We start from the raw sequence: 25,178 nt of genomic DNA, 5'->3' as shown, positions 1-25,178 counted from the left end.
CGGCTTTTACCTTTTTCTTTTTCGCTATTATATTTTCTCACTCCTCGATCTCCCTTTCTTCTTTTTCTTGCTCATTGATCTTTTCTTCCCACATTTCTCCTCCCATTTATTCTCTCTGCTTTCTCTGTTTGCCAGGCTGCCTTTTCTTTCTCCTGCCTGGCTATTGGCTGTTACTAGACCTTTGGTGCCTGTCCTAGATCTCGCTCTGTAGACTAGGCTGGCCTCGAACTCACAGAGATTCGCCTGCCTCTGCCTCCCGAGTGTTGGGATTAAAGGCGTGCACCATTGCCGTCCGGCCCAACCAGGTGTTTTAGACAGGAAAGTAACACAGTGTCATAGAGCTAAATAAATGCAACACATCTTTGCATCATTAAAACAAATGTTCCACAGCATGTTTTAAAATAATATTCCACCAGGCGGTGGTGGCGCATGCCTTTAATCCCAGCACTTGGCAGGCAGAGGCAGATGGATCTCTGAATTCGAGACCAACCTGGGCTACAGAGTGAGTTCCAGGAAAGGTGCAAAACTACACAGAGAAATCCTGTCTTGGGGGGGAAAAAAAAGAAAAGAAAAAGAAACAACATTTCACAACACTTGAGTCCTCAACACTAGGCTGCCACTGCTGCCCACCCTTGCAGCTCATCTAATGCACATACTTTTCAGACTGGGCCTTTATAGATAGGTTCCATTTCATATAATTGGACCGGGCCTTCACAGATACATTCCATTTCATATAATGTGGGCTTAAAACTTCCTTTGAGACATGGGCCTCCTTCTGTGGAATGCTGCTTAAAAATGATGTATTTGTTCTTTATTTTCCTAGTTTCCTTTTTGTTAGTACTAAAGAATTGTCTTACCATTTATTCCTAATCCTAAAATTTTAAATGTATAAATCAGCCACCCTGAAAAGCTAAATATCTAAGGCTTTGGCTTAGGGAAGATTTCATCGATGGGTTTTCAGATCATTTTTCTTCTCTATTTTTGAACACATCTTCTTGTTTCCTCACATCTTGCCTTCCTCACAGATGGAATCCTACATGAGCTATGTTGATGGGCTTGCACATTGGAAGTGATATTAGTGAGATATTTTGCTAAAAGGCACTGGTCACGTAGGAAAGTGTAACATGGCTCAGGGAGAGGGCATCACAGGAAATAGAAATACCGTCGTTATCTTTTCCTACCCTCCATCTCGTATGTGAAAGGCCCTGCTGGGTGGCAACTACCCGCAGTGTGAATGTCAGTCTCACACTGTAGACACGCCATGAGCTCACTTACCAGAGTCAGTAAACCTGTTTGCAGCAACTACCCCATGCATGAGGCAGCCTGTCTGCTGACCACACCTGGATCCTATAAGGAAGCAGGCTGGGCAAGCCGTGATGACCAAGTCTTTAAGCAGCACAGGTCCATGGCCTCTGCATCAGCTCCTGCCCCGTTTGAGTTTCTCTCCTGACTTCCTTCAGTGATGAACAGATATGGAAGTGTAAGCCAAATAAACCCTTTCCTCCCCAACTTGTTTTTGGTCATGGTGTTTCATCATAGCAATTATAACCCTAACTAAGATATCATGCATCCTTCATCCAGCTTTCCCCAATGGTTACATTTGTTTAACCACCATCAAACCAGGAAGTTGACATGGTATACACACACACACACACACACACACACACACACACACCACACTTTGTGGTACCTTCTTTAGAGTCTCACACATCCTTCTGTCTCCACCACTGATTCTTGGCAACCAATAATCTCTATCATCTCTGTCATTTTAGAAATGGTATGGAAATGGATTTTTGAGAATATGTGACTTTTCGAAACTGCATTTTTCCCTTAGCATAACACACTTCATCTCAGTTGCATGTAGTAATAGTCTGTTCTTCCTTGCTGAGCAGCGGTGGTCATTCACCTGTTGAAGAGCATGTTGGTTGCTACCACTTTGGGGCTGTTACAGATAAAGCTGTTGTGAACATTCACGTGCTGTAGGTGTGTATATGGACACAAGTTTTATCTTTTATTACATTTTCTTGTGCGTAGGCATGTGCTGTGCATGGTGCAGGTATGGAGGTCAGAGGACAACTTGGCTGGCCTTGGTTCTCTCCTTCTACCTTGTGGGTTCCAGGGATAAAACTCAGGTTGGCAGGTTCACAGGCCCTGGTTACAAGTTTTAATTTCACTGGGTTAAATGCCCAGGAATGCAGTTGATGGGCCTTATGGTGAGTATGTGGTCAGATTTCTTTTTCTTTATTGTTTTCAAATATGGTTTTGTTGTATTGCTTAGGCTGGCCTCCAGCCTTTTGTTTTGGTGGGATTTTTTCTGTTTGTTTGAACTCCTACAAACTGGGCAAACTTCCTGCCATTGTTGTATTCCTAGCCCCGGGCTATTTGTTTTTTAAATTCATCAGATTACTAGGTAAATTGACTTGGCCAACAAAGACAGGTTTTGAGGTGTGTGTTTTTAGCCCTCCTTATGATTCTGCCTCTGTGCACTGTGGTGGAGATCTGGTGACTCACTGTGTGCTGTGAGTTGGAACCAAGACATGCTCACTCTCTCGCTGCTGTTAGCACAGTGCTGCCTATGAGCGTACATCCCAGGCTGCAAGTTTCTGGTGACTTCTTAAAAATCTGCCTCTGAATATGCCCTCAAAATTTGGCTACAAATAAAAATATTTCAAATTGTTTTCTTTGTCAAGTAGTTTTAGAAACCTTAAGGTCAAGTGATTTGAATTGCTTATTTAGGAATACTTCAGTAGAACAAATTGCACATAGATAGAAGGCCAACTTCCACCTCTGCCAGAAGTAACTGAAGTAGTTGCAGACTTGTTAATTACATTTCTCTCTGCTTATGTATGTGTATGTGTGTGTCAGTGTGACCATCATAAGCTGCATGTCTGCATGCATTCTCACCTCACCTACCAGTCACAGTGTTTTCTCCTGATGGCTAGTTATTATGATGATAATTTTCCTTGTAAAGTTTTTAAAAGCACTATGTTAGAGTGTAAGCTTTCTTCCTGTAACTCATGTCCTGTTACACAAGGGATGGGAGAGGTACCTTTTTAGAAAGATGCCAGTTTTAAATTTATTTTTTAAACTGAGACCTAATCATAAAATTATACATATTTATGGAGTGCCTTGTGCTGTTTCAAAATGTATATACACTGTGTAATGTTTTCCGTCATCTGTCTTTGCAAACATTTATCTTTTCTTTATGGAAAACAGGATCAAACTCGCCAGCTTTTGGAAGTACATAGTATATTATGTCATCATTATGTCCAGTCACCACGCCTCTTGTTCCTATCTAACTGTAGTTTAGCAGCCATTTATCACCTTTTCCCCATTTCTCCTTCCCCTACCTTTAAGTACCCAAAGAAGATAAGTTTTATTCCTTGTTATATGGGCTTGAGTTGAAATAAGGCTGTAGCTTTATTTGCCCATAAATCAATAGAATCTGGATGTTAGGCTGTGTTTTCGCTTTATTATAAATAATGCAAGTCTCATTTGTGATGAGCTCTCTTGCTGAACCTCAGGGAGGTGGGGACTGTGAGTACCGTCATCTTCAGAGAATGTGCAGTCCTTTGGGTATTTGTCTTTTCAGCTGCTTAGTCAGATGGAGTGTTTTCTTAATGGTCCCAAAATGTACAGCTCAGTCTTTGTTTTGAAATCATTCCTTCTGTCTTCTCTCCCTTTTCCGGTACTTTGGTTACTTTGATGAGACATTCAAGCTGTGTTGTCGTATCTTTTCATTTCCATAGCCCACAGAAGTCAGTTTGATGGTTAACTGTAGGAGAGCAGGTAACTGTGTCTGCTTGGCTAGAAGTCACCCTTAAAGATGAAGTATGTGTTGACAAAGGCCCTCTAGACTTGGAGATGTGAACAAAGTTAACTCAGTCCTTTGGATTTTTAGTGGAAACCAGGGTGAAAGTTTAGGAAGTTTGACTTAATGAGACAGGGTGTGTGTGTGTGTGTGTGTGTGTGTGTGTGTGTGTGTGTGTGTGTGTGTGAGAGAGAGAGAGAGAGAGAGAGAGAGAGAGAGAGAGAGAGAGAGAGAGAGAGAGAGAGAGACTATGTGTGTGTGTGGGGGGGAGCAGAGTGATGTCATTTTGGGAGGCAAAAAATCCAGAGGTGTATGGTAAGGCATTACAAATTCAGATGGGCCAGCATTGAGTTTCTTTGCTCTGAGAGGAAGGTTACTGGGGTAAAACAAGTAATAGGACAAGAGCCTCATAGTCACTTCATTATGCAGCCATTAGATTGTTTGGGTGATGGAGTTTGATGACAGGGGCTTCTTCCCTGCCCCTTTTCTGTATGAGCAGCCCCGGAAGAGAGCTAAGAAATAGCCCTGTGTAGAAAATTATACCCACAAATGGCTCCAAGATTTCCATTGCTAGGTTCTGAAATGAGCTGCCCAAGACAGCAATTTGATCACATCACCAACGACGACCTTTCTCCCAGTCCCATCATTAGGACCTCAGACTGTGTCCTGACAGCTTCGGCTTCTTCTCTTGCTGCATGCTTGCTACATTTTCAATTACTGACATACAGGAATTTAGATTTTACTGTGGCTAAGGCAGGTGGTTGCTTGCCTCTTGATATTGGATACCTTTCCTGAGCTATGAAGTATTGGACCATAGTGGATAATAAAGTGCCCACAATTACATTATTGAACATATTCTGGTAGCTGTAGGGGGGGTGGGGGGAGGAAAGGCTGGGGTGGCGCACCCTCATTCTGCTTGAGGTCGTTTGCCGGAAAGTGCTGTTGAACCGAAAAGCAGCTTGAGCCTCAGCTGTGCCAGTTCCTATATCTAAACATGAACGTGGCTCGTTAAAGATTAAAAGACTGCCTGGTCCTTCTGGCCCCAAGATGGAATGATCTCTGCTATGGCGACAGCTTCTCTCTCCCAGGAGAGGCCATTTTATACAGCAGGTTTGTGCTTCCAAATGTTACAGTGAGCTGCACTGGCTGATACTGTGGCGATAAGTTGACATTTGGGCTCTCAAGACATATCATCCCATGGTTTGGATTTCTGGGAAAACTGCCTCATCAGGAAGTCAAAAGCCTCAACTTTCAACCTGTCCCCATGGGGGAGGCATTCTCCTTTGTTTCGTTTGACTGTTCTGTGGAGTCAAGTGAACTTGAATTTTCTCAGCAATAAAAGTCCATGAAGTCCCTTGTGCTGCATCCCAGGTGTGAAAGCAGCCTGGTGTAACCAGACTGCAGGTTAAGACTAGTTAGAATAATTGTCTTTTGGAGACTTGAGAAATAATGGCACAACCAAGAAAATAAGTAACAGTTCAGTTATATTTTGTGTGGTTCTTGTTTGTAAGAGGACTGATGTTCAGGACCTGTGTGATTACTGTTCAACTTGATGGTCTTTGAAAAAACACTTCATTTTACTCCGTGCATGCTTCAGGTTCATAGCAGTAACCTCCAGGCACTAGTCCAGGCTGATTCATGTCTAAACCTCCTAGAGAGGGAGAAGCTGATTTAAAATTCAGATTTTGGGGTGCCCCTCCACTTCTGTTCAGAGCAGCGGAGGGACAAGATGGAAATGATTGGTTTTCCTAAGCACTCTTCTTGGTTCTTAAGCCACACTAGAGTTGATTCTTGAGTACCCTAAAGCTTACTTCATTTTCCTGCTTAATTTCTGTGATTAGATGATAGATGTTTGTATGGCACCCATATTATTTTTATTAAATAGTAGTACTCTTGTTTATTTATAGGTGGAGAGATGGCTCAGTGGTTAAGAGCTATTATGCCAGGTGGTGGTGGTGCACGCCTTTTATCCCAACACTCGACAGGCAGAGGCAGAGGCAGGTGGATCTCTGTGAGTTCGAGGCCAGCCTGGTCTACAGAGTGAGTTCCAGGACAGCCAGGAATGTTACACAGAGAAACCCTGTCTTGAGCCCCCCACCCCAAAAAAGCACTGTTACTTTTGTAGAAGACCTGAGTTTGAGTCCCAGCACCCACATCACCTGTAGCCTTATCTCTTCTAGCCTCTATGGGCATTTATATACACATACCCCCTCCCACACATGCATAATTAAAAACAGATCTTAAAAAAAAAAATAAGAGCCCTCCTCACCAAGGATTAGAATTTGTCTAGGACAGCCATTGGTTCTTGGAAATTTGGGTTTTATTGATTCACTTTCAATAGGATGCCGATGTAAGATTAATTTTATAAAAAGAAGAAATGTGCTGAGTGTGGTGGGCATGCCTACAATCTCAGCATTCAGAAGGTGCAGAGAGGACTATCATTTGTTTGAAGCCTGTCCGTAAAAAAATTTACTAATGTTAAAAATGGCTTTTTGATCCCAATTCCCATTGTAGCTCTCTTGCTGAACGTGTTGTCCTCTGACCTCCTTTTCATATCTGCTAATTTTATATGGTCTAAAGAACCTTGAGGAATGAATATTTATTTTTTTCATAGTTGTTTGTACTGTTAGGCTTTATTGCAGGAAAAAAAAGTCATATCCTTTTTTTCAACATCCAAGTAAAACAATGTTTGAGATATATGTGAGTTTTATATTTTTAATTTTCAGTGTGTGTGTGGTGGGGGGAGAGGGAAATCAGACAGCAACTTCTTGGGAGTTGGTTCTCTAGCTGATTGTCCTGCCTGCTCTTCCATTCCTGCCTTTGAGTGCCGAGAATACTCTGCCTCCGGGGGTAGAGCTCAGCTGGTCCAGTGTGCACAGCAAGTACTTTGACCCACTGACCCATCTCCATGGTGTGTGTGTGTGTGTGTGTGTGTGTGTGTGTGTGTGTGAGAGAGAGAGAGAGAGAGAGACAGAGACAGAGAGAGACAGAGACAGAGACAGAGAGAGACAGAGTGGGGGGGGATCTAAATCTAATGTTGGCCTGCAACTTACTATGTACCCAGCCAGGCTGGCCTCAAAATCATGTCCTGCCTTAGCCTCCCAAATGCTGGGATTACAGACATGAGCCACCACACTCAGCCCATTTATTTTTTTATATGTACATATATACTCTGCAACTACTCATTAAAAAGAAAAAAGCAACAAACCTATTAATAGTTTTGGGTGGTAGGTTGCTTAAGTTTTAAGATGGAAAGAACTTAATGGCATGACTAATCTGTTTTCCTTGTTTCTGCATAGTCTCATAATTTTTTTTTTTACATAATCTCATAAAATCTCAAGTGCCTTAAGCCATTAGTTCAAATTTAGTAGCTTTTATAAGCTCTTACTTTTTCCAGTCTAAAAGGAGGTACTGGGGTAGAGTGTGGCTATCAGAATCTCAGATAGCCCTGCGTAGCTGAACGGTATCTTAGCGGATTGAGGAGTTGAGCTGTTTCCGTTCCTGAGTAGTCCTTGGTATAATTCACACCAACTCCTAGCACACTGCACTGCCTAGATTTTTCTCTCCCTAAAAGCTTACCAGTGTAGAAGGAGCCAATAGCTTTTTTTTCCAAAGGAGGCTCTGTGTGTGTGGACCTCGAGTTTGTCTTATATTAGACTGTGTGGCTTATCATCAACTACAGAAGGATTTTCTGAAGTGTGGTTCATGAGATAATGGTTGTCAGCTGCTAAAGAGATGTTTTATCCTTTGAAAAGGACTAATTAACACACATTGCAGGGAGACTTGTCTTTAAGTACTGCCATTTTCTGAATAGGAAACACTGACTGGGAGAAAAACCAGGGGGCGTTTATAATACCTTCCTCCTCCACAGTGGCTGTCCTTCTGGAACTGTGTAGTTACGAAGAATTGGGCGAGTGGGATGAAACAACTCGTTCGTTGGAAAGGAATGAAGGAGCATAGTTTTTAAACCCAAATTCTGTCTGCGTGTACTTCTGTTTGTTGGAGCTTTTTTGTTGTTGATGTTTTGTTTTGAGACAGGGTCTCACAGCTAGGTAGACAGCTAGGTAGTTCTAGCTGTCCTGGAACTCACTTTGTAGACAAGGCTGGCTTCGAACTCACAGGGATCCTGACTCTCCTTCAGAGTGCTGGGGTTAAAGTCATGCACCACCACTGCCAGGTTTGTCTGTACCTTTTAATTTACCTAGCAGCCTGTGTTGGCAGCTCCATCTAGAGTTCATAGTATCTGAAAACTACCTTGAAAGATGGAGGAGACCAAGTGTGGTGGCCTTGAATGCCCTTATTGAGAAATAACTGGTGGGTTTGAGGGGAACACTCACATGTCTTCACCATAGAAGGATTTCATCATTTTCTCTCTTGTCAAATTAAAGCATCCAGAGGCTGGAGAGATGGCTCAGTGGTTAAGATCTGTGGTTCCTTTTCCAGAAGGTTCTGTTCCTAGCACCTACATGGCAGCTCATGGCCATCTGTAACTCCAGTCTCAGAGGCTCTGATGGCCTCTTCTGTCCTCCAGGCATCATGTGCAGGTGTGGTGCACAAATATACATTCGGGCAACCCCCCCCCCCCACACACACACATTAAAGCACCTAGAACACAAGACTTGATCTCTGTTTTCTTTGTATAACACCAATACTAATTCTAGCCTGTCAGGGCTAGTTCAATAATAATGACTAGCTCTTGATGAGCCGTCATTCGCAAATTGATTTTTAAATAAACAGGCTAATAAGAAAGAATTGATATACACTTAGGGACTTTGCTTTCTAAGGGCAAATGTTAAGGCAGCCTCCTATGTTCCTTAGGCATCCAAAGATAGGATGGATGGTAGATGACTTAGCATTAGCATGTGACAACTAGAAAAGATCTGCTACTTCTGTTTTCATGAGAGAAGTCTAGTTGTCTAAGGAAGTAGAGGTCAGAGGAGGCTGAGTGGGAAAAGAAGGGAGCCTGGTTAGAACTGATAAAAATTCACCGATAGGATTCCACCAGCCCGGAGTGACTCCACTAGTTCTCCCAGGCCACTGACCCAAGTGTTCCCCTTTATAACTAAAGGCGAAGCAACTTTTGTATCACCCTCCTGGGAAAATCTTCCAAGCTGTGAGCCTGCTACCTGCAGCACCTGGCTGTGGAGAGCCTGAGGCTGTTCTGAGATGAAATTTCAGAAACTGGCCACCAGAGCTTTCCAGGTAAGGGCTCCAGCAGCGGGGGGGAAACAGGCTTTACCTGCCGCCCAGGTAAATCGCCCTTGATTGAAGACAATCAGTGGAGTGCCTCTTTGTTAGGCTGCCCTTGATTACTGCTGCTGCTGAGGACGGGTTGTTTGGGAAATGGAAGTTTTGCTGGCATGAGTCAGCACTGTCCTGGGTAAAGCCTAAGCTCTGTTGCAGTGTTGCTTACCAAAGATCCGTCCCCAGGCGGCACCATTCACTGTGCCTGAAAGCAGCTGCTGTTGGCCCCTGAGATGATCTCATCAGAACATGGCTTCAGCGATCTCAGCCGCAGCTACCTTGGGCAGCCTGCTGTCTGCTGTGGCAGTGTTTTGAGACAGGCAAAAGCAGGTAACCCCAGATGTTTTTTTTTTTTTTTCTTTTGGTTTCCTAAAGCCAGACTAAGCTGGGAGTAGAAACCAGAAAGCCCTTAGCCTTCAGACGTGAAACACGGCTTATCAGTTTGGGAGTCTAAAGCCAGCTCTTCCATTCTTTGAAGTAGTCCTTAAGGGGACAGATTGCCTTTCTTTGGGGATCTGGGTGTTTTAGACCTGAGCAGACCAGTGATTGTATAAAAGGTATGCAGCTTTACTCATATTTTGTCTCCCTTTTTTCTGTTCTGTTTGTGTCTTATGAGAAACAGTTTGATCAAGCTAAGTCATGGTGAAAGTAAGGCTTGCACGTTTGCTTCCCTTCCTAGTAAGTGGCTACTGAACTGGGACGCTGGTAGCAGCAGCCTCATGCACGCTGTCCTTTCTCTGAGGGGTTATGAAGAACATCCTCCTCTCATTCCTGGATTTGTTCAGATCCCTGCCCATCGCTTTCCTGTTTTTTTGCCTCTAAGCTTTTTACCTGTTTAGCTGGAGTGACACTGTCGTCTCTCTCGACATTCTCCTCCCTCCCGGCCTTCTCTTAAACACCTGGCCAGCTGATTAGTATATAGAAGTCACTTCTTCAAAGCCTCTGCTTACTTTCCAAGGCAGGGTGAGGCTCCGTCAGAGAGTGTGCTGTTTATTCCAGCCGTGGAATGGCCGTGTGAGAATCTCATTTGTTCTGTACTGTGTGTCTGTGGTACTTGGTTTTCAGTAAAGGCAGAGTGTGGAAGAGCCTGCACGGAACGTTCTCACTTCTGACCTCTGTCGTTCCACACCTAACAGCCTGCTGCTCGTGCTTCCCTGAAGTTCAGCAGGGAGCCCCTGCTTACTGGCGCCCCTCACACCCTGCATGCACACCCCTCTTCGCTCTCTGTCTTCCATCTCTGCCTGACAGTCACACGGTTGAGCCAGTCTCCTGGCGGTCTTCACTTTTTCTCTCCCAGGGTCCTCTGTTATTTTTTCTCATTCTCTTTTCGCTATCTCACAAATATTGAGGTGTTTCAAGGCTTTGCTATCTTCCCTTCCCTCTAAGACCTTCAGATATGCTCATAAATTCAGCTACCCTTGTTATATATATCCTACTAGTCCAGCAGTGTTTCTCAGACATGAGCCTTACTGTCACTTGGACAAACCTCAATGACTGTCCTTCATGTATGTGAGACACAGCCAAGGCCCTGGCTGTCCAAAGCCTCTTAAACTCAACGTGGACACAACCGAACTCATTCTCGCCTGCTGTCTTACGTGCTACCTATGTATATTGCTGTATGGTGGAACTTTGTTAATTATACCCACTGAATCTTCCTTTTCGTTCATTTTTATGTTTGCATCTTCTAAATGTGGTAGACTTATGGTTGCTAAGTACTGATGACTATATTGGAGTACGGTTCATATGGCTTTTCTTCATCCTTAGTCATTAAATTACAGATGAGTGGACATTTAAAAAAAATTTCCCATAGTTAAACATAGTGGCGCATACCTTTAATGCCAGTACTTGGGAGGCAGAGGCATGTGATCTCTGAGTTCAAGGCCAGCCTGATCTAGAGTGAGTTCCAGGACAGTCAGAGCTACATAGTGAACCCTGTCTGGGCAGGAGGTGGGGGGGTATGGGGGGGTTAGACGAAAAAGTTCTCCCCTTAATTTTTATTTTATGTGTATGGGTGTTTTCCTTGCCTGTATGTGTATGTACATCATGTACATGCCTGGTGCCTGCAGAGCCCAGAAGAGGGCGTCAGATCCCCTGAAACTGCCGTTACAGGTGATTGTGAGTTGCTGTTGGGGTGCTTGCAATTGAACCCTGGTCCTCTTAGAAGTGCTCTTAACCGCTAAGCTGTCTCTCTAGCCCTTGGACATTTGTTTTTACGGTGTTTTGTTTTCTTTAAGTATATCACTGGTGTAAGAGTTTTGTTTGTGAATACTTTTAGACAGGGCCTACCTCCTTCAAATAGAGACTATCCTTTCCCAAAATTTCACATACCAAAGACTGGCTTTGCCTGCAAGAATCTGGTACAAGTCCTGTTCAGAACCCTGTTGGACTTCGGCCACTCCGATATAAATATCATGTATTCACATATTCTCCATGTTGTTGCCAACCTTTTCTTCTTAAAGGCCAAATCTCATCTTCCCATTCCTGGGTTTTAGAATCATTGGGGCAGTGGTGGTGTGTAGCTTGAGTTTTTCTGCCTTGCCCACAGTCAGGACAAATCTTTGTCACCCGCCAATCCCACAGCCGCTCAGACCCAACCAAGTAAACACAGAGACTTATATTGCATACAAACTGTATGGCCGTGGCAGGCTTCTTGCTAACTGTGCTTGTAGCTTAAATTAGTCCATTTCCATAAATCTATACCTTGCCACGTGGCTGGTGGCTTACCGGCATCTTCACATGCTGCTGGTCATGGCGGCGGCTGCAGTGTCTCTCTCCTCAGCCTTCCGCTTCCCAGAATTCTCCTCTCTCCTTGTCCCACCTACTTCCTGCCTGGCCACTGGCCAACCAGTGTTTTATTTATTGACCAATCAGAGCAATTTGACATACAGACCGTCCCACAGCAGTGGTGCATGCTTTTAATCCCAGCACTTGGGGAGGCAGAAGCAGGCGGATCTCTGTGAGTTCAAGGCCAACCTGGTCTAAAAAAACCCCAAAAACCAAAAAACAATTATTGCTGCTTACTGTGATTTGTAAAGCGCTCCAGACATGACAGTATCCTGTGACTACTGATAAACAGCTTGTCTCTGTCTCCCTCAGCTACCCTCACTGAATTGTTCATTTTCCCATTCGCTGGCCATTACATATCCCTTCAGGTCAGTGGTTATCAACATGTGGGTTGAGATCACTGGGGTTGAATATCCCTCTCACAAGGGGTTGCCTAAGACCATTGGAAAACACAGATATTTACATCATGATTCATAACAGTAGCAAAATTGTAGTTATGAAGTAGTAACGAAAATAATTTCATGCTTGGGGCGTCACCACAACATGAGGAACTGTTTTAAAGGGTTGTAGCATTAGGAAGGTTGAGGTCCACTGCATTGGGGATTGATCGTTTTCCTAATAGCAGCCCCTTCTCTAACTGGCAAAGTCTCATCCCCAGAAGATTTGCTCATCTATAAAGTCTCTGACCTGAGTTTGATTATTCTTCCTTATTTGAGTTTTCATAACTCTCTCTCTCTCCCCTCTCCGCCCTCGCTCTCCCTTGCCCTGTCTATTGTTTTCTCCCTCTCTTCTCTCATTCTCTAGTTATCTTGTTCTTTGACTGAATTTGGTCCTTAGTCTGGAGCCTGGTACATCAGGCAGAGTGGCTGAAATGGATCCCTAGGGTCAAACCATTGTTCTAAATGTCTTTATTATTCTTTTAACTGTTAGACGATCCATATGCTCTCTCATTAGAAGGATGCTTGGGTTCCTGTTGGATGAGCTCAGACTCATGGCTGCTTGTTTATTTCACAGGAGTCTAGATGGTCACTGTGAGTTTACTTGAAGATTAAAGGGCTTTCTGAAATCTTTGCACACCATGTGGCTTAGTGTTTTTATTTTGTGTGTTTGACTGCCTGCATGTTTGTACCACATGCATGCCTGGTGCCCTTATAGGCCAGAGGAGGGCATCAGATCATGGAACTGGAATTAATGGCAACTGGGAGCTGCCTGATAGGGGTGCTGGGAACCAAACTCAGGTCCACTGCAAGAGTATCAGAGCCATCTTAACCACGGAGCCATTTCTCCAGACCCATTAACATTTTTTATAGTGCATTACAAAACTATTTCTGTATTTCATTTTATCTGATGCACACAATAACCTTGTGTTGGATTGGCTTTATTGCCCCCCCCCCCCAATGAGTGATTATAAAGCTGGTACTGATATAGAAGCATTTATTCACATAAAACTGGAGGGGGGGTGTTCTTTTATAGCATTAAGCAACTAGCAGGCCTCTTTGTAATTAAATAAACCCTGTCCAGTTCTATATAAATGGTGCCTTTGCTCAGAAGGCAGAGGCTAAGGATCATTTCTTTACAAGGCCACTTTATGATCAAGGTAGAAGGAGGAGTAATGAGATCCGGCCTTCTGCCCTATGGAAAGACCCCCATTATGGTTAGAAACCTCTCCACTCCAACTTCTTGGGTTGTGCGTATGTATTCTTGTGCCCATGCCCTGGGGATTGGGCCCAGTGCCTCCCATGTGCCAGCATGCAAGTGCCCTTTTTCACTGAGCGACCGTCCATCAGGCTTTCTGCTGTGATTCCAAGTTTGTTCACGCTTCCCTTTGTGCTGTGAGACCAGGTGAGAAGAGAAAGCATGAAGTGGAGTGAAGTGTGTGAGGAGCAGAAAAGGCCTCAGACATTCTAGTGGGTAGTCACGTTTGTGGAGCATGTCAGAACTTTTGGGGTGCTCTCATATTTAGACTGTAAAATTAGATTATAGAAAAGTCCTTTGGGGTTAGGAAATAATGTCTGTTAGGTACTAATGACATTCGATTTTGGTTCCTTTATTCTTAAAAGATGAATAAAAGGTTGAAAAATAGATCCAACTAGTTAAAAAGTTGTTAGCCTAGAGAAGCAAAAGCTAAGGGATGGCTTGGTTTCCATCTTCAAGTAGAAGTATGGTTGTCAAGAGGAGTTTTGTTCTTTTGTTTTGTTTTGTCTTTTCGTGACAGGGTTTCTCTGTGTAGCTTTGGAGCCTGTCCTGGATCTCGAGCTGTAGACCAGGCTGGCCTCGAACCCACAGAGATCAATCTGGTTCTGCCTCCCAAGTACTGGGATTAAAGGCATGTACCACCACCGCCCGGCCTTGAATTCTGTTCTTAATGAACCTAAATGGCCTTGAATTAAAAGAGGGAGTTATTTTGATGAATATGAGGAAGAGGCTTTTTTTTTTTTTTTAAGTAGATCATCAAAATTAGAAAACACTGGAATGATTGCTACGGAGAGTTTTGAATTTTGTAGTGTCCCATTTATCGATTACTCAGTAAACAATTACCCTGAAGCTTAAGTAGCATAGGATGACGACTATGCTGTTGATTATGCTCTGTGGGCTTACAGTGCTCCGTGTGATGCTGATGTGATGAGGGATCCATTTGGCTTCATTCACATGTTTGGTCTTGGTACTAAGTTGTTGGTTGCAACTTCTTGGTGGTCCTCAATGGAAGTCTGTCTCTTTCTTCGTCTCTCTCATCATTGAGCAATATCAAGCTCCTAGGCCATAATGGAAGCTGCAGGGTCAGAATCTTCAAATTGACCACTTTGCCCCATTGTTTTGGCCAAGTCTAGCCCAGAGTCAGGCTAGTTCATGGACTTCACTCCTTGGAGGGTAGAGTGTTGGAGTCACCCTGCAAAAGGATATGTGCTATGATTGGGATTATTGCTGCTAATTTTTGAGACAATTTACCATATCAACCTTAGATATTTTTCATGAGAGAATAATCATTGTACAGTCACTGAATGGATAGGCACATGACTTAATGAATTTGGCAGCGTATCTGAGTCACCTGGGGGAATTTACAAGCTTGGACTCCTAGGTACCAGACGCGTGACTCAGTGTCTCCTGGGGGGTGTTAGTTTATAAGAGACATTGTGTCCTCTCAGGTAACTACCAGCAACATGAGAATGGGGGTGGGGGGACAGGTCCAGATAAGTTTAATATGTAAGGTAGCGTGGTAGGTACGTTAAGACGGCCACACCTGACTTCCTGCTGCTTCCTGCACTTGGCCAGGGCTGCCTGGTACACTTCATCCACGCTTCCTCTTGTAAGTTCTATCTCATTCAGGCAGCACATCATCAGAGCTTCTTTCTTGATGCATCACTCAATTTTCTTTGTCCTAGTGTCAAGTGTGTCACAGTGTGTTTTAGTCTCTAATTAAATATTTGCGAGATGATTTGACTATCTTCTTTCTTTTCCTCTACCACAGTGCTTCCCCTTCTAGAGGCTCTCAGTTTTTGTTGAATGGGTAAGTGTTCGATTGAGCACATTCAGGAATGCAGTGATACTTGCAGCATTCAGTTTCCGAGGTGATTAGGATTTTGGACAGATGGAGCAAATGAATGATGAGAAGTTAGTTGTTCTGAAGTCTACAGTGTGGATCCTATTGCTTTCGGGAGGTGGAGGAACTGGTTTGGAAGAGTTGAAGGTTTGATCTTACTTACCAGCAGGCTTCCAGAAGTGCAGTCCTGAAACCAAGGCTGAGACCTGACGTCAGAAAGAACAGCATGGGATACTCTGCTGCGGGCCAGACAGCCGAGCTATAGGGAAGGGGAACGAAAGACCGATAGCGCCTCCGCCTGGACTGTGTCTGTGAGAATATTCCAGCTAGGAAAGGGACCCCAAATGTGTAGGCCTGGGGGCCGTAAAATTCTATTTGTTTTGAAAAATTGAAAATAGAGTGATAGAAGGTTAGAGTGAGGTGAAGGAGGGGAGAGGTATACAGTAAGTGGGAAGGCTGGCAGAACCTCTGTGACATGGGGCCTTCATGGGCCATACAGGGAAGGAAGGGAACCTGTGCTTTATTCGAAAGCATGATGGGAAATTATTGAAGGTTTGAAGCAGGAAAGGAATAAGTAGTGGAGGTCTATTTATTTTCTTTTAAATAAATGTTCACTGTGACTACTCTAGAGACTAAGAGTATGGCTGTATTAATTACTTTTCTCAGTCTATGGGGACAGCATGGCAGAGTACATGGTGGCTGGAGCATGTTGCGGGTACCTAATGTCTGTGAAGAGCAAGGAGCAGACAGCAGGGGATGCTGGCGTCCCTCTTGAGTTGAGTCGTGTCTCTCCTCCCCTCCCTTATCTATACCCCAAATCATGGGATTGTGTGGCCCACATTCAGGGTGGGTTTGTGGGTCTTCCCTCTCCAGAATACCCTGGAAGACACACCCAGAGCCGTGTTTCCTGAGTGAGTCCAAATCCAGTCAAATTGACAGTGAAGATTAACGGTCACAGTGACAGAGAAGGAACCAGCAAAGAAGTGTTTGCTCTCCATCTTGGGAGCAGGAGGCAGATGGGCAGGGTATAAAGTGTACACACCGAGAGCGTTTTTTTTTAGATCTTTCCAAGTTTCTCTCTGGACCACTCTTTGATATAGCCACATTCTTTGGTTTGTTTGTTTGTTTGTTTGTATTTTCAGCCAGTCTTGTGGTTATTTATTGCTGTGACCACCTCAGGCCTTGACCACACACTTGCACAACAGGTGCAGCCTTCCCCTCCTCTGCTGACTCTTGGTCTTCAGCTTCTCCTTGCAGGCACGTGGCTCTAGTCTCCTTCAGAGGCTTGTACCTTGCCCTTGTAGATTTTCCTGAAGTTTTCCTTTTGAGTCTGGTTAATAACAATGACGACACTTATGATGGACTTGGGGCTGACTGGTAACTTGGGAGAGCTTGGCGTGGCCCTGCCTGTCACCTTAGCCAGAAGCAGGGACAGCCCCACCTTCACATCGTCCAACTGCTAAAGCAGTTCCTCCTCTTCTTTCCCTTCCTCCCCTTGCACCCCTTTCCTTCCTTGACCTTAGCACTGGCTCTGCTGCTCACCACTTCGGGCTGTCTGGCGCAAGAGCGTCCCCTTCCTTGTGTAATGTATTTATACCATATCACCATCCGAGCCTTTCTTACATACTGTGCACACAGACTTGATGTCAGTTTTAGGGGCCAGGGTTTTGAGTTTCTTCAAGCTCCCAGCTTGTCAGCACCCTCTTCTTCCATGACATTTAAATTCAGATTCTAAAGCCGACTTCTGAATTCTCACTCTGGCTCCAGTCCAGCTGTCCAATTTAGTCATGGCTCTAGGATTGCTAGGTTTATTATTAAGACTGCCTTCTCTTCCTGCCTTCCTGTGTCTCAAATCAAATCCAGGTACTTGTCCTTCTGCATCCTTGATTTCTTTCTCAGGCACCTTTGTTTCTGCTCTGCTTATGACTTAAAGAGTGTCATCCTTCCTGTGAAGCTTCCTTTGTCTGGTGTGTCACTGGGAGTGTCACACCCTCCTCTGAGTCTCTTCTATGTCACCTTTCTATCGCAGTGCATTCCCTGCCTCTTCTAGCGGCTGTGGACGTGCCTTTATCTCACTGTGTGCTGTGCGTGGAGCTGTATGCTGACTTTTGCATTTTCCCTGGTGTCCAGTTCTGTCCCCTGCACACAGTAGGCATCCTGTCTGTCTGTCACATGAAGAAGTAGAGCTTCTGACTGACATTTGTCCCCTCTCCCGTCTTTCTGAGAAGCTTGCTGTGATCTGCTCTTGCACTGACTCACAGACTTATCTTCACCACTCCCTTTTCTCACCCAGATTTTGCCCGGTTCTTTCCCCCATTAACAGTCACTGTGTGGGTGTGCCTCCTGCTGCTGGTCCTATCTCGCCCATCCTCTTGTGCTTCTTTCTCTTCTTTCCACAAATCACATGACTAGTGTGGGAACAAAGTGTGATTACGTCTTCATATTATAAGAAGATGATATATGAGAATGGTCTTTAAGGTTTATCAGTAGTTTGCCTTCAAGTGGGAAGTTTTCTACTCCACATTGAAAGGGAGGAGAGGGGACATCTTTGGGTACTAGATTGAGGCATGTAATATTCCCACTATGGGATGTGGGATGTTAGAGACATCTTTTTTAAACGGAAGAAACCATCCAGGAAGCCACAGGCGCTTCCACTGACTGCTAATTTTAAATCTCTTGAGTTTTTTCTACAGCTGGAAGAAACATTAGAAATTAGTGGAGTCCTGCCCTCCTATTTTCCAGATGAGGAGACATCTGGAAAGAAAGAAACTAAATGACTTGTCCATAAAATCCAGGCTGTTGTGCCCAGTGTTTACTCCTAACACTGAGTGTGGTCTGGGAAACCTCCAGCTCTTGGAAGGCAGTGGAGTCAGGCCATAGGCCAGACCCATGCAAGGGATGCAGTCCTCTCAGATGGCTGAGGCCACTGAAGTACTTACAGTAGCTGCTAGGGTGGTGGCAGGCTGGTTCAGGGCAATGTGTACCACAAGGACCCTTTGAACTGTCTCAGACACTCCGTCTGGGGGATCTGCTCTGTGGGGACCAGCTGACAGAAATCTTTGTTTCTTCTGCATTTGAGAGGGGGCCAAGGTTTAATTATGAAAACATTTTCAACTTCTGTGGCTCTTATTTTCAGCCTTCATATTATTCCAAGTTTTGTTTTAGACTTCATTTCCTTATCTCAGCAGCATTTGTGGTATTTTTATTGCTTATTGCAGGTCAGATGTCAGTATGAAGCCCGGGAAATCCAGAAAATGTCTTAGAGGTTCATGACTTACGAGTGCTTGCTAGGCAAATCTTTGACATTAAATAGTAGTGGATTTTACTGCCCAGTGAGCTGGTTGTCAGAAGCTACGAAAGGTTACCTGTTTTGTCGAGCTGGAGAGCTGCAGCGCAAAGCAGTCAGACAATCCCAAACAGGAAGTCAGGTTCAAACAGGATGTGTTGTCTTCACTGCCGCTTGAGTGCTTGCATTCAGAAACTTGTTGTGGGTAAAAAGTCAAAACTTTAACCAGGTGTGGTACACACACCTGTAATTATTCCAGCATCTGGGAGCCTGAGGGAGGAGTGTCCAGGCCAAGACTTTTAGTACTGAAGCTTGCTGGAAAAGTGCGTTCCTTGTGTGAAAAGAAGCTAGTAGCCATTTACTGCACACATGAATTACTTTTCTCAGTGCTGTGACCCCAACCTGACTGGCAGCAGCTTAGGGGAGGGAGGAAAGGGTGTTTGTTTGGCTTACAGTTTGTGGAGATACAGTCTGCCATGGTAGGAAATGCGTGGTACCAGGAACATGCCTAGTCACATTGCATCTGTAGTAACAGGAAAGCAAAGAGTAGACAAGTGGGCTGTAAAACTTCAAGGCACATCCATAGTGCTGACTTCGCCTTATAAGGCTCCATCTCCTTTAAGTCTCACAGCCTTCCAAAACAGAGCCATCACCTGGGGACCAAGTGTTCGAACACCGGAGCCTATGGGGACGTTTCACATTCAACCACAACACAGCTTGTCCTCTGAACATAGCAGTGTTTCTTCTGGGGCCCAGGCCTGTCTGTCTTTGGAGTCTCAGGCATGGTGTTTACACCATATTGCATACATATGGTTTATAAAATGAAATAGCACTGGATCAAAGGTCTGCTACTTTTGGTAGGTGTAGGATTCAGTCTGTACCAGCTCTTTTTTTTTTTTTTTAAATAACAATAGGAAATTTTAGCATATAATTTACCAGACTTTTGAGTAACAGGTTCCTTTTGTGGGTGTCTAGGATTACTAGCACCTCAGTGTGTTCTGTCCAAGGTAGTTTACAAAGTACTCTGAGCCTTTGTGAAGGCCTTTTATCTTTGAATTGAAGGTTTCCTTGCGTACTGGAGGCTGGATCTAACAGTAGCTGCTCAGTTGTTTCTTTCCCCCTTTGGCAAGTCTCTGGAGAAGCCGTTAAATAAGTAATTTGCCTTGGGGTCACTCAGCTGGTAAACAATCTCCACAGCCCCTATTTTCTAAGTCCTACCCCTCTTTTTCATTGTCTCCTACTGTGAAATCTGCTTTATTGCCTTGATTAGGGGACCAGATTTGCTGTGGGATAGCCACCTGCAGGGAGTCACCTTGGAATCTTTGTGGATTATTAAAACTGCCTGAGTTATTTCAAAACTGGCCCATTCTGCCGTCTCAAGCTATAATTAGGTACAGGTAAAGGTCTTTTAAATTATCCTTTGACTAAGAAATATATTTTTATTGTCCTAATCACTAGGATTGCTGGCTACTAAGGCAGGCACCTCTTGGAGCAAGTTCCATTATTAGACTTTCAAAGTCGACATCTCCTTTTGTTTCACAGAGAATTGCTTGGAGACACTTAAGAACCAGCCAAGGACACTGAGCCACCATGTGTCGATTTTTTTAAGGTGCTGAGAGTAAACTTGGTTTATTATATTAAACTGAGCATGCTCGAAAGCACCTGGGTTTTGCAGGTAAAGGCCTTAATTACATCTTTTCCTGTATTCAGTATCCAGCCACATTGCAAAGAAGTCTGTGTGTCTTTCTGCTTTGTAACTTAAGGGGCAAATGAGTAAGAATAAATTAAGTTTAAAAAAAAAAAAGGCAGGTGGGGCTGGCTGGTGGCCTTGCAAGTTAAGGTAGTGAGGGCTGTACTTCCTAAAATCTGCACTGGGGGCTTGATGTTATCAAGGGATGTTGACTAGGAGCCATTTTATAATTTGTTGTGGGACAGAGGCAAAGTAAAGTCTGGGTGCCAGCTTAAGCAGGTGAGAATAATACTAAGTAGGTGAGAATATGGTGAAATTACAAAGGTGGTTTGTGTTGTTCATTTGTTTTTTGTTATAAAGGCCACAGATCATTTAGCCTCTTGCTGAGAACTTGATTGAACTGGAATAAAGGCTACAGCTAGACATCTCTATTTTCTTCTGCTTCTTTGGCTGGATGCTGGTGAGCACATCACATCCAGCAGGAGCAGAAGGTACTACAGAAAGTCAGCCGCCTAATTTTCAGGTTGAGACCAAGCATCAGACCAGCTAAAAGTTTGAGAGGAAGAAGGTGCTTGATCTGAATCCCTCCTCCATTTGCTGCTGGCTGTGTCCAGGTGCAGTGTGGTGCTGGTGCCGCTGGCTGTGTCCAGGTGCAGTCTGGTGCTGGTGCTGGTGCCGCTGGCTGTGTCTAGGTGCAGTGTGGTGCTGGTGCCGCGCAGCTCTAGGTCATCGAGGAGGTGAGGATGTCCGCTCTATCCTGAACCTGGCAGGGAAGCGCCAGATTGTGAGTTGGCTGGACTGCAGGAGAGGAAGACAAACTGAAACTTAATGCAGTGGGGTAGAAAAGGGAAGGGACATCACAATCTGGCCTGCAAAGAAGGCCAGGTCACTTGCAAGTGACTCCAGGAAGTTCTTCCAGTGGTTCCACACTCATTTAGAGCCAGTAGTAAAGGCCACAGGTCATTTAGGCTCTTGCTAAGAACTTGATGGAACTGGAGTAAAGGTTTTGGCATGGCTAAAGGAGGCAAAAAGGCAGAGAAAGGGGGTCTTGTGTTCTAAAAACCTGGAAAAGTCAGGTACACTGGCATGTACCTTGTGAGGTGGGAGGGTTGCTTGAGTCCATGAGTTTGAGACCAACCTGGGCAACATAGATTCCAGCTGGGAAACAAAAGTAAAAAGCTTTCAAAGCAATTTGTTTAGACCAGCAAGATGGCTCAGATCCCTGAAACCTGTATGAAAATGCCCGCCACCCCAGCCCCAGCGTTCCTACAGTGTGAGGAGAGGGTGACACAGGAGGATCATCTGCCTTGTACAGCGCCTGTGTAGCAGAGCTGCAGAAGTAACAAGAGAGGCTGCCTTCAAAACAAAGTGGAGGGCCAGCAAGCAGCCTTAGTGGGTAGAGGTGCTTGCTGCCGAGCCTGGTGACCTGAATTTGGTCCCCAGGATCCATATGGTAGGAAAGAACTGACTGATTCCTGGAAGTTAACCTCTGATTGTACATATGCTCTGGCGCATGCCCACCCCAAATGTAATAAAAATTACATTTTAATGTAATCAAAGTTTAAAAAAAAACCCATCTTTATAGCCACTTTTCCCTGAGTGCACATTATATATTTAGCTCTCGGGTAAATCCTTGAAGTGCTTATTTTAACCCTTTCAGTGATTCTTTTAATGTAGCAGATTCTGTTGTTTGGAGATTAAGTTTTAAAGCAATTAAGCAAAAGCAGGATTTAGGGTTCTGTTTATTATATTTGGTCACATTTGTGCAGGCCTCTTTGGAAGAAAAGCAAATTGCATCATTTGATCCCAATCAGAATTAGTGCATTGCTTTTCCCTGGGGCACCAGGAGCCCTCTCCACTGGCCCCTGGCTTCTTTATTTTAATCCTGGCTCACCTGTAGTCTTCCAGCATGATAGTGTTTTGTGAAAGCAGCTGCTTTTGTTTGTTTGTTTGTTTTGTTTTTCCAAGACAGGGTTTCTCTGTGTAGCTTTGGCGCCTTTCCTGGAACTCACTCTGTAGCCCAGGCTGGCCTCGAACTCAGAGATCCACCTGCCTCTGTCCCCGAGTGCCGCATTAAAGGCATGCGCCGCCACCACCCAGCCGTGAAAACAGCTTCTTGAGGCAGAAAGTCCCAGAAAGTTTACCTGATGAGTCCTGTTTTCTGCACAGGAGAGGTAGAGGGAGCTGAGTCCCTCCAGTCCTTCTGGACTGTGTCATCAGTTTTGACGGAAGACGGATCCTGCAGTAATTAAACTGCCGGCCTGTTTATCCTGTGTTCAGCCTCATTAGAAGACTTCACTCCAAACTGCTTCGGTTTTCTGATGGACTCCCCCTTTGGGGCAGAGTGCCTGGGCTGCAATGAATGTGTGCATTTCTGCTGCAGTGTGTTCAATCTGTCATCTCTCCTAAACGCCACACTAAGAGGCAGCCATTTAATTGGTCCGACCCCGGGGGTGATATTTTGGCACCGCTCCATTGGTAGGAATTACTTTTCCTTGAACTTCGGAGCAGATGCTGAGATCCCTCTGCAGATATTTGTCATAGACTAGTTGGAACCAGGGAGTTCCCAAGAACATTTATAACTTGTGATTATTATGTATGTTTTTCAGTTGTTTACAGTGGTTCTCACTTCAGGAAGAGAGCTCATTTGTCGCTGGTGGGAAGTGTGGTCTCCCTGCTATCCTCACTTGGCAGTGTTGTTTTAACCCTCTATGTTCCGGGACCCTCTAATGTCCTACTGCTCCGTCTTTACTGTTGCTTCTTCCAGCCTGTGGGCTTTGTTGGGTGGGACGGGAGAAGCTCCTCCCAGACCTGGGTGTATTGACTAGAGGTGTGCTTCTCTGGTTTCTAGGGTTCTCTGCTGTTATTTTACTTCTGTGTGGTGTGTGTGTGTGTGTGTGTGTGTGTGTGTGTGTGTGTGTGTGTGTGTTCCTTTGCATACTTTGCAGTTCCTGTCACAGCTCTATCGCAAAGAGCTTAGATGGCTGCGAGCCTTTGCGTGCAGGGAGGGAATGGGAGCGATGGTCCCGCTTTCCTTCAGCTCTACCTTTCTGGTTTCCTGCTGCTGGACAACCTCCAGCACTAACATTGTTCTGTTACTTTCCGGCCAGTCTGCTACTGCCTTTGTTTTTTGTTTTGTTTTTTGTTTTTCCTCTTACCAATCTGAGCTTAGTGGACACTTAACTTAGAAGAGTTAGTGGCTCAGGTCATCCCTTAGAGGCACCGCTGCTGCTACCTGGATATCAGCCCCTTAATTTGCTGGTCATTTTAAAATCATAATTGCAGAACATAAAATTTTGACTTTTTTATAAAGGTTCTGTTATCATTAGTGAGAGTCAGTGATAATTTTCCTTTTTTTTTTTTTGAGACAGGGTTTCTCTTCGTAGCTTTGCACCTTTCCTGGAGCTCACTTGGTAGCCCAGGCTGGCCTTGAACTCACAGAGATCCGCCTGCCTCTGCCTCCCGAGTGCTGGGATTAAAGGCATGCACCACCACGTGCTCTTAACCTCTGAGCCATCTCTCCAGCCCCGATAATTTTCCACACAGTAGTAATACTGAGAATAAAGCTGTGAGAAGACCTACTCTGACTTCATGTCTTACCTTCCATTCCATAACAAAAGGAGAAAAAAAATAAGTACTTGGGGAAAGATTATACAAGTAATTTTTGAATGGATGTAACACCATGCTGCCGGACCACTCTCCCTCTGGGATGTAGTCATCTGGAGATGATGCCTCTCCTCTGTCCCTCTTGGATCTCCAGTGGTGTTGGCAGGGAGTGATGCTGACAGATTCTCTGATGAGTGAGTTAGAGCTACAGGGAGCTGCTTGAGATGTTGGGAGAGCACAGACAAGGTCTCTGAGAGGGAAGTGATGTGGGAGGGAGAGACAGTGGTCCAGGCTGTGGACTCTGGAGGATGATGCTTTCACCAAAATAAATTTGGCAAAGAAAAATAGGGCAGCTCAAGTATAGAACAGGAGAGTGAGGCCCTGAGTGTTAGGAGTTATTTTCATTGCTACTTAGATCTGATGAAAGCCCTCATTAATAGGTAGATGGTAGAGCATTAATTGCAATTTTGAGGCAAATCAGAAACTGCTCCTTGGGATGAGTGTGTAACTCAGCAGTAGAGCACTTGCCTAGAATGTGCAAGGTTCTAGCCTCGGCGCTGAAGAACAAGCAGCCAGCCTCATCAGCTAGGACAAAGGTGTGTGGGAGGAGAAAGAAACTGAGGGGCATCTTGGGTATTAAAGGCTTTATCTTTAGAAGTATGCCAAACTGTACAGAGTAGGGAAAGCAAATGATCTCCTAGGTGTGTAAGTTAGAATTCTGCATCCTCAGGAATGGTTTTTGTTCTTTTGACAAAGTGCTCAAATGTTGAAAGATCGGCTTTGTAGATAGCTTTCTTTTTCTTTTCTTTTCGTAGTATCTTTAGAAGGAGTGAGAAGTTATGAAATACTTCTTTCCTGCAGGCCACCTCAGGTGCTTCCCACTGTCTTCTCTCTCGGTAAAACTCTTGAGTTACTAGTGGTGACTATAGGCAAATGGACAGTCCAGGCAGCACCCGTTTCTGTAGGATGCTAAATTAGTTAAATAACTGGGTCTCATCTCTCTCATCCAGTAGCTGTGTGACCTACTCTCTTCATTCATTTTAACTTGGATTTATGTAAGATTTAATTTCTCAATGAGACATTATAATGATGCAGGCATAACTCAACACACATTAGGTGTTTTGGAATGTTCTTTGTTCTTTTTGTGCTTTTTTGTTGTTGTTGTTGTGTGTTTGTTTTTGTTTGTTTGTTTGTTTGTTTGTTTGTTTCGAGACAAGGT

General features: G+C 44.4%; 1 protein-coding gene and 1 pseudogene across 9 annotated transcripts in view; one reads left to right on the top strand and one right to left on the bottom strand.

The window, feature by feature from the left end:
* Rffl (ring finger and FYVE like domain containing E3 ubiquitin protein ligase) overlaps positions 1-25,178 on the top strand; it is a 69,681-nt gene that overhangs the window by 15,303 nt on the left and 29,200 nt on the right. Inside the window, exon 1 of one of the 9 annotated variants that reach the window (XM_016008341.3) lies at positions 9,193-9,385. The exons of 5 other annotated variants lie outside the window; for them this stretch is intronic. In XM_016008341.3, the coding sequence (XP_015863827.1) occupies positions 9,289-9,385 (97 nt within the window). In that variant the 5' untranslated portion in view covers positions 9,193-9,288. Of the gene's footprint in view, positions 1-9,192; positions 9,386-25,178 lie in introns of those variants that run through there. 3 more of the 9 variants (XM_016008339.3, XM_016008342.3, XM_016008340.3) reach the window with 3 other exon arrangements.
* On the bottom strand, positions 16,428-23,960 carry LOC121831567 (large ribosomal subunit protein uL29 pseudogene; annotated as a pseudogene).

This window comes from Peromyscus maniculatus, chromosome 8 (assembly GCF_049852395.1).
Source record: "Peromyscus maniculatus bairdii isolate BWxNUB_F1_BW_parent chromosome 8, HU_Pman_BW_mat_3.1, whole genome shotgun sequence".
Taxonomy (NCBI): domain Eukaryota; kingdom Metazoa; phylum Chordata; class Mammalia; order Rodentia; family Cricetidae; genus Peromyscus; species Peromyscus maniculatus.
This window is presented reverse-complemented; position numbering and strand designations above follow the sequence as displayed.